The sequence below is a fragment of the Oryx dammah genome, unplaced genomic scaffold, assembly GCF_014754425.2.
Source record: "Oryx dammah isolate SB20612 unplaced genomic scaffold, SCBI_Odam_1.1 HiC_scaffold_3, whole genome shotgun sequence".
NCBI classification, from domain to species: Eukaryota; Metazoa; Chordata; class Mammalia; order Artiodactyla; family Bovidae; genus Oryx; species Oryx dammah.
Window position 1 is genome coordinate 100,587,673 of NW_024070187.1, and position 9,542 is coordinate 100,597,214.

The window sequence follows — 9,542 nt, forward strand, 5'->3', positions numbered from 1 at the left end:
AGCATAATTGTCTTTTCCAATGAGTCATCTCTTCGCATCAGGTGGCCAAAGTACTGGAGCTTCAGCTTCAGCATCAGTCTTTCCAATGAATATTCAGGGTTGATTTCATATCATCAAATGTAATACAAACATTTTTCCAAGCTTATATTTTAACTTTGCTTATGAATTTTGCCACAATAAATAATGAACACAGAGGTAGTCAAATCTGTCCATTTTTTCCCCCTGGCTTCTGAGTTCCCTGTTTCATTAGAGATCCCCTCTTCTCCTGAGGTTTTTCAAAGATTGCCCCCACTTTTTACTTTTTCATAGGTTTATATTCTACATTTATATTTTCAGCTCATCTAAAATTTATATTTTATATTGTATAAGGTATGAAACTGATCTATTGCCTTCTTTTATTTACTTGGCTGTGCTGGGTCTTGGTTGCAGCCCTTGGGATCTTTGCTCTAGGGCCTGTTCGCCACAACAAGCCACCACAGTCAGAAGCCTATGCTCTCCAATTAGAGTAGCCCCCACTTGCTGCAACTAGAGAAAAACCTTTCCAGCAATGAAGACCCAGCACAGCCTAAATAAGTTAATAAAATTTTTTTAAAAAATGAATGTTTGAGTTGGGCAAAGTCTTCTTCCTAACTGAAGAGCAAATTAAGGAAGAAAAGCAGTTTGCCACGGCTTTCAAATGTCTGTATCCAAGAAGAGTGTGTCTGGGACACTTCCTAACTCCTAGTCTATGATAGCGCTACTACATTTCTGGCTCTCCCTACCACCACATGCTGAAAGGAAGTCAATACTGCATCGCTTTGATCTTGAACTTCTGGAGAACTAGCATAGTATTTCCCACCTGTATGGCTTTGGATCAAGTCCCAGAAAGGCAGGGTTTCCCAGGTGGTGCAGTGGGTAAAGGATCTGTCTGTAAGGCAAGAGGCACAGGTTCTATCCCTGGGTTGGGAAGATCCCCTGGAGAAGGGAATGGCAACCCACTCCAGTACCTTTGCCTGGCAAATCCCATGGACCGAGGAGCCTGGTGGGCTACAGTCCATGGGGTCGCAAAGAGTGAGACATGACTGAAGACACTGAGCATGATGCATGCACCAGAAAGGTAGGATTCATGACTGTGGGAAGCAAATTGTGAGATTCTATCAGACTCATTCTATACCCTTGATTACACAGGTGACAATTTCCACCCTTTACACAACTCATGCCCATCACATGCACAGTAATGGTCATGGATGGATGGCAATGGACCCTGGTGCTCTGCCAACAATTATAAATACCAGCAAAGCTTGGAAAAGCACACAGTGAATGTGCATGAGTGCGATGCATAGTCATACCTTTTGTTTTACTGCCACGAAATTCCAACGCAGCATAAGCAGACAAAGTGGCCAACTGGGTCTCTCAGCTATTCACCAAGGAAAATTGTTGGCAAAATCTGACTGCAGTATAACAAGATTCCACTTGCACTAAGCAGAATGGCATCACCGTCCACAAACTATTATACAGAATAATGAGACAGATTCAACAAGTCCTGACAAACAGGGAAACCCTGAACCTCCTTTAAAACATGGAAATTACATATCTGTACATTATACTAAAGTGTAGTGTCCATGGGTATACTACTTTGCAATGAGTTTAAATTATTCAATGGTTTTTAGCTTGAAACCAATAAACTCTGGAACGCTGATACTCAAAACTGTGAGAGAATACCTTTGCTTTCCCACTGAAAAAAAAAAAAAAACATTTATAAAATTATCTAGCTAGCCAGATGGACATGGAATACACTATAAGATCAGATTGACAGACTGGGCCCTAGAGATATAGGTTCCAGGCCAGGTTTTTCATCCCCAAATATAAACATTACTCCTGTCTGCTGCTTCTCAAGAACAGTAATCAGCATTTATTGAGTACTACATGCTAAGACTTCATTACATACATTTTTCTCTTTTCATCTATAAAACAACTCTATGTGTGGCTATTATTTTCATTAGGAAAAAAATACTAAAGTATGTAGAGTTACAGACAGAAACTTATACTAAGTCACATGGATTCAATATCAGTTTTGTCTCTCTTCTCTTCAGTTCTCCACCAGGCCCTGTTAAGCAGACCTGAAGAATCTGAAGTCCTATTTTCAGGGTCTCTGCTGAAGGATCAAGAGCTTCTTTAAAGTCAAAATTGGCCGCTGACTCTTTAGGCTCTACCACTATGAGCGCCCAGAATTCTTTCTTTGCTGCTGAGGACAAAAACATGTCCTCAGGGAAGAACAGACTTCGTACATCAAAAGTTATCAAACTAGAATTCCCAGGTGGCCTAGTGGCTAGAATCCCAGGCTATTGAGGCCAGGAGCCAGATTCAGTCCCTGGTTGGGGAACAGATCCTGCAATATCCTGATTGTACTTAATGCCACTGCGTGTACACTTAAAAATGTTAAAACAGTAACTGCTATGCTATCTATATTTACCACAATGGAAAAAAGAACCTCATATGACATGAACTTACCTATGAAATAAGCCGAGTCACAGACACGGAGAACAGATCTGTGGCTGCCAAGGGGGAGGTAGCAGGGAAGGGCCGGATTGGGAGTTTGGGAGTAGCCAATGCAAACTATTATATATAGAATGGGTCACCAAGGGCCTACTGTATAAAACAGGGAACTATATTCAATATCCTGCAATAAACTACAATGAAAAGAAAAGGAAAAGGGACCTCAGAGAGTCTAACCCATTACTTTCACAAATGAGGAAACAGTCCAGAAAGGCAAATTGCTCAAAGACACACAGCTCCTTGAGCAGGACCTAAAACACAGACCTCTGACACAGTGTTCTTTTGCCTAACCCAAATAATAATAATAATAATAATAACTATATATATATACATATATATATGTGCGTGTATGTATGTATATTGTCTCATTCAATCCATGCAACAACCAGTGAGGTAGCTTATATTTTTCCCTATTTTAGAAGTGGGTTTCCCTGATGAAATTAAAGCATACAAAATTTACATGACCTGTCAAGATGACCGAGTTAGTAACTGACTAGGACTTCAAGCTCCCAACGTGGGGGGCCCAGATTCAATCCCGGGTTGGAGAACTGAAAGGAAAGTTATGACCAACCTAGACAGCATATTCAAAAGCAGAGACATTACTTTGCCAACAAAGGTCCGTCTAGTCAAGGCTATGGTTTTTCCAGTAGTCTTGTATGGATGTGAGAGTTGGACTATAAAGAAAGCTGAGCACCAAAGAACTGATGCTTTTGAACTGTGGTGTTGGAGAAGACTCTTGAGAGTCCCTTGGACTGCAAGGAGATCCAACCAGTCCATCCTAAAGGAGATCAGTCCTGAGTGTTCATTGGAAGGAGTGATGTTGAAGCTGAAACTCCAATACTTTGGCTACCTGATGCGAAGAGCTGACTCATTTGAAAAGACCCTGATGCTGGGAGGGATAGGGGCAGGAGGAGAAGGGGATGACAGAGGATGAGATGGTTGGATGGCATCACCGATTCAATGGACATGGGTTTGGGTGGACTCCAGGAGTTGGTGATGGACAGGGAGGCCTGGCGTGCTGTGATTCATGGGGTCGCAAAGAGTTGGACACGACTGAGCGACTGAACTGAACTGAACTGGAGAACTAGACCCACATGATGCAACTAAAGCTCCCACATGCTGCAAAAGGACCAGGCACAGCTAAATAAATAAATTTAAGAAAAATTTTTTATGTGTGGGATATGTTTAAAGAACAGTTAGTAGTCCATTCTTACTATAGACCAGCTGTGCTTAAGGGGTTAATGGAAAATAAACCTACAGAAGTCCATTAGGCTTGAATTAGATTCTATTCAATTTAGCAGGTGTTGAAAAGCCTTTATATGTATATATTCCTTTTCTCCTCACAATACCACAAAGGAACTACTATGATTTCTAGTTATAAAAAAGAGGTCCCAAGTCAGGATATAAAGACAAGCAGTCAAATCTCAGAGCCTATCTTAACCACTTACTACAAAACCATGATGGAGAGATGGAAGGCAGAGAGTACATTGTGAAGGTGCTGCAACTGGCCAAGAAAGGAACTGTGGGGCCTGAATAGAGGTGGTGACAGTGGAGAAATAGGAAGCCACGCGCTGCGTGACACCAAGAGGCTGGGCTACAGTAGGAGCCACAGGGCTGAGCGGAGGAAGAGAAGCGTGGACGGAGTCACAGAGGGCTGCTAAGAAGATGAGCCAAGTGACTGGGAAGAGGACTGAGGTCAGCATCAGACACTCAGAATACAGAAACAGCTGTGTCTGACTCTTTGCAACCTCATGGACTGCAGCCCACCAGGCTCTTCTGTCCACGGAATTCTCCAGACAAGAAGAATGGAGTGTGTAGCCATGCTCTTCTCCAAAGGATCTTCCCAACCGAGGGATCAAACCTGGGTCTCCTTCATTGCAGGTGGGTTCTTTACCATCTGAGCTACCAGATGCTGCGCTAAATGCTCTTGGATTTCATCCAGTGTGAAAAACAGAATTCCTATCAGTGATTGTCTACTGAGTTTTGCTTAAAAGTTATTTTTGTTGGTAATCAAGTAAGAAAAGCAATGAACATGAATACTGTTTCAGTCAATAATACTGAGTTTCCAATTTATAATTTTTATAGAAAATTAATATTTATTACTCTTGTATCTATAAGCTTTTGAAAATCTAGTATTTAGTCCCCATTTTAAAAGTTCATTTCTTGGAATTAAAATTTTTTTTACTTGATTTTTGTTTTGTTTCTTTGTTTGTGAGGCTTGAAATCAAAATTTTATAAGAAAAAGGGGGAAATAGCTAATATTCACTGTGTACCTACTATGTGCCTGGCACCCTGTATATGTATTTCCTACTTAAAATACAATCTCAAGGGGAATAGGAAATTTTAACCCCATTTTACAAATGAGGCTTACAGGTTAAATAATTTGACCAAAGTTAAAAGCTAATTAAGTAAAGTAAAATGAGCTTTACCTTTTACAGACTTCCTATTATTGGTGCTTTTATTATAATGTTGGCTAATAAGAGATGAAGATAAATGTTCTCTTTCCCAGAGGTATTTAAGAAGACTGTTTAAAGATGTATGCTCCTACCTAAATGTCCATCAGCAGAGGAATGCATAAAAATGTGGTACATATATACTATGGAATACTGCTCAGCCACAGAAAGGAACAAAACTGTGCCATTTGCAGAGAGATGGATGGCCCTAGAGACAGTCACACAGAGTGAAGTAAGTCGGAAAGAGAAAAAACAAATACTGTATTAACACATATATGTGGAATTTAGCAAAATAGTACAGGTGAACTTGTTTGCAAAGCAGACACAGAGACACAGATGTAGAGAACAAAGGTACAGATACCAAGCAGGAAAGAAGGGGTTTAGGACGGACTGGGAGATTGGGATTGATATACACTACTATGTATAAAATAGATAACTAATGAAAACGAACCATAGAGCATAGGGAACGCTACTCAATGCTCTGCTGCTGCTGCTGCTGCTGCTAAGTCGCTTCAGTCATGTCCGACTCTGTGTGACCCCAGAGACGGCAGCCCACCAGGCTCCCTGGGATTCTCTAGGCAAGAATACTGGAGTGGGTTGCCATTTCCTTCTCCAACTCAATGCTCTAAATGACCTAAAGTGCTCTAAGTGACCTAAATGGAAATTCAAAAAAGTGATTTAGGTAAACATATAGCTGACTCACTCTGCTGTAGAGCAGGAACTAACACAACATTGTAAAGGAACTATACTTCAATAAAAAATTTTTTCCAGAGATTTATGCTCATACTCAGAAGATCTAGTTGTGCTAATAAATAGCATTGAAGAAAGTGCCTAAATTGCAGACTGATGAGAAACAGCTGTGACTTTAAATCTGAATTTTGCCATGTTCAATTTGTAGCGTTTGGCAATCTACTTAACCAATCTGAGACACAATTTTCTCAGCTATAAAATTCAGAATTATAAAAGGTCGTTTACAAGGTTATTTTGAGGGCCAAGGAAGAAGAGAAAGACCATATATGAAAGCATCAATCTCATGCCTGTTCAGGGTACTTAATAAATATGTGTCCTTTTTCTTTCCCAAAACTTGCAGTCCCTGGAATTTATCACTGTTATATAGACTTTGTGTAAAGAATATTTATCATTTCCCAATTATTATGTTAATGGTCAGCTTTACTGAATTTCAATTAGCAGTGCACATTGAGCAGGGAGGGTTTAAATGAGTGAGGCAAGTGATTCATTTTAAATCTTTGATAAGTGGGTAACTAAAAACATAACCATATGAAAATTAATTATTGGTCTGCTTGGCATGAACCCATTAAAATTTATAGGTGAAATAAGTTCCATATGCTAAACATTGAGCACATGCAGGAAACTAGAAACCCATACCTGCAGCTGACTCACTAACGTCAACTCCCAGCAAAGTCAGCACCTCTGATTCATTCATTCATTGTATAATAAATTTCAACTAAATGGCATACATATCAAACCAAGATTTAAATTTATAAGTAGGTCTTTCCCAGGGCAAAAGGTGAAAGAGCCTGTTCATAAGTAAGCAAAGATTCTAGAAAGACCACTGCTTTGTAGCCCTTTCATTTTTGCAATTGTGACTCCATCCTTTCCTCAAATGCCCTTTCTTCCCCCCTCATCGAAACCAGTACTCCAAAATATATGTGATTAACTCATTTTCATTAAAATGTAAATGAAGGATACTCCCCGGGGTAACTGTACTGGAAACAAGGTCACTGTAACTGTAACTGGAAACAAGGTCATTGACCTAAATGGAAGGAATGAGATTCTACTAGTGAATGCTAAGCCACAAAAAAGTTTTAGTCATAAGAGTCTTTGTGTTACTCCCCAAGACAACTCAGCAGGCCTCTTAAAACAGGATACCCTTGAAGCACCCTTACCCAATCCCCCAAAATACTGATCTCACAAAGTAGGTGCTCATGAGGGTCACGAGGCCCTCATCGTGCTGGTGCGCACACCACCATCACCACCACTACAATAGCAACTGCTTCCTGGGAGTCTGATCCTATTGTGAAATTAGGACTGTTGTTAAAGCCACCAGTGCCGGTGAGAATGAGTTCACGCCTAGGAAGGGCCACTGGGTAAAGAGGAGACGTGACTTCACTACTGTGTATGAGCCCAACCTCTTTACTCAGAAAAGAATAACAGTTGCCAGTAAAACAGAAGACAATCACAGCAAAGTTAATCTTAAATTCAAAAAGAAAGTCCTGGGGACTTCCCTGGTGGTTTAGGGGCTTAGACTCCCCACTTCCACTGCAGGGGGTGTGGGTTCGATCTCAGGTCTGGGAACTAAGATCCCACATGCTGTGCGGTGTGGCCAAAAATCAAGGGGGAAAAAAAATGAAAGTCCTTCTGGGACTGAACAAGTCTCTGTAAAATATTTCCCACTGGAAACTCTATCTAGATTGGCAGAATTTTTAACACAACCGTGTAAGCCTCCCACACCCACCCCATGCAGGGAAAGACAGCTGAGCTTCCCTCATGTAACTTACCTGAGATCCATATCTCCATCCACCCAGAAGGTGAAAATGTTTGAGATGGTTCCCCCTGGGCAACACCCCATGATGAGGACAGCTATAGCTTGGAGCGGCTTCAGAGAGAAGCTGATGATCAGGAGGTAGGCGATGAGAGGCATGAGCCCAAACTGGCAGAGCAGTCCCACAGCGATGCCCCAGGGTCTCCTGATGTGTCCCCAGAGCTTCTGGACCTCCACAGAGCATCCCAAGGAGAACATCAGTAGGCCGATCATCAGGGCCAACACCACTGTGAATACGAGTTCCAGGTTCCCGTAGGCCTTCATCCCATCTGGCAGCTCCTCCTCCGAACTGTTGGCCGGGCAGGCCGAGCTGCTGGAACAATTTGCTCTCATCTTATCTCCTTAAGGCAGCATCACAAATGAACGTCCTGCTGTAATGGCTGGGCAGGTCTATCCTGCTGTATTTTGTAATAATGCCACCAAGTCACACGTGGAAGATCATTCCAGGAGCCAAGGGCCAGCCAGGTGATTCATCCTGATTTGGTCAATTTATTCACAAGTGGTATTATAACAGTAATTATCATGGCCAAGAAACATAAAAAACCGTGGTAAGGAAGGCTTTCCACATCTACTGATATTTACCGGTGAACATTCAAGTGAAATGAGACAAGCAAACTTATTGTCAAGTGGAGCAACTGGTGCACCGTCAGCAATCATGTTGGGTTCCAGGAAAGGAGGCTGGTTGGCAAAACATAATTTCTCCAGATTCAGTGGGGATTTCCAAGAGCCAGGGTGCAATGTTTTGCAGAGAGAAAGGCTAACTCTGGGGGAAAAGAAAAAAACAAAGGCAGCTAAGCCAAAGCCACACCTCATAGCATGAGCAAAATACTTCAGCCTAGAGAATTCTATGAGGAGCATAGAGGAGCCTGGCAGGCTACAGTCCATGGAGTCACAAAGAGGCGGACACAACTGAGTGACTAACACTTTCAATTTCTGTTGAAGAAATTAAAACAAAAGAAGGCCAGTTAAAGAAATGTCAGGAGAGAATAAGGATCATTTCAAAAGAGCTTTGGAATTAGTCTCACTTTTTGTTCTTTCTGTTTCTACTAGAATGCATGTCTAAAACCAATGGTTAAATGCCTGTGAGAGTAATACTGTGTTAAGCACCTGGTGCGTCACGTGAAACATGTGGAAACTCATTTCTGGTCTGAACCCAAAATAATTCAAGAGAAATGTCACTTTCCTTTGGAGAATAGGGTCAGCTTTGATATGCCCCACCCCTGGGTCTTGAGGCGAGGTCTGGGAATTCAGCAATGAAATGTGATAAAGAGCTTGTCTGGGGAAGGCTCGAGACAGAGTCTGAGGTCAGCCTGTGACCACAATGGCCTGGGGCCTCTCTGTGTGTCTTAACCACACAATCACATGTTTTGTTGGCAAAACCAGGCGAGAAAAGAATGGTCCCATGAAACTTAGGCTCCAAAACAGCAGACACCACACCCTTTCTCACTGAAAGCAGGAAGTATATTTGTGGCACAGAGGCTGAGGACAGGGAACACTTTATAAATGGTCCCACGTGTCTTCAGAGTGACACTAGCTCCGCATTGTTTATTTCTAGATTAGCAAATTACTTTCCATGACAAAATGTTCTGGGCATGCTTGCTGTATACAAAAACAAGCTGAATGCAAATGTGAAATGAAATCTCACTATCTGCAGGAAGTATAAACTGATGCAGGCAACCTACACCCCAAAAGCAGCTCTGAAGGGAGAACCTTGCTGGAGGCCATTCACAGGTCTTGTTTTATGCCCAAGAACAAGCTAACATCTACAGCAAGCTTGGTAAGCTTGTCAGGAGACAACCCAGAATCACCTGTATTGTGTTTATGCAGAGTCAAGCAAAGAAATGGGCTTCCCTTGTGGCTCAGCTGGTAAAGAATCCGCCTGCAATGAGGGAGACCTGGGTTTGATCCCTGGGTTGGGAAGATTCCCTGGAAAAGGGAAAGGCTGCCCACTCCATTATTCTGGCCTGGAGAATTCCATGGACTGTATAGTC

At 41.9% G+C, this 9,542-nt stretch overlaps 1 protein-coding gene across 1 annotated transcript in view; it reads right to left on the reverse strand.

Moving 5' to 3' along the window:
- Window positions 1-8,000, reverse strand: part of SLC10A6 (solute carrier family 10 member 6) — a 34,040-nt gene extending 26,040 nt beyond the window's left edge. Inside the window, exon 1 of the mRNA XM_040237285.1 lies at window positions 7,508-8,000. Within this exon, the coding sequence (XP_040093219.1) occupies window positions 7,508-7,884 (377 nt within the window). The 5' untranslated portion in view covers window positions 7,885-8,000. The remainder of the gene's footprint in view (window positions 1-7,507) is intronic.
- Between the last annotated feature and the right edge of the window lie 1,542 nt (window positions 8,001-9,542).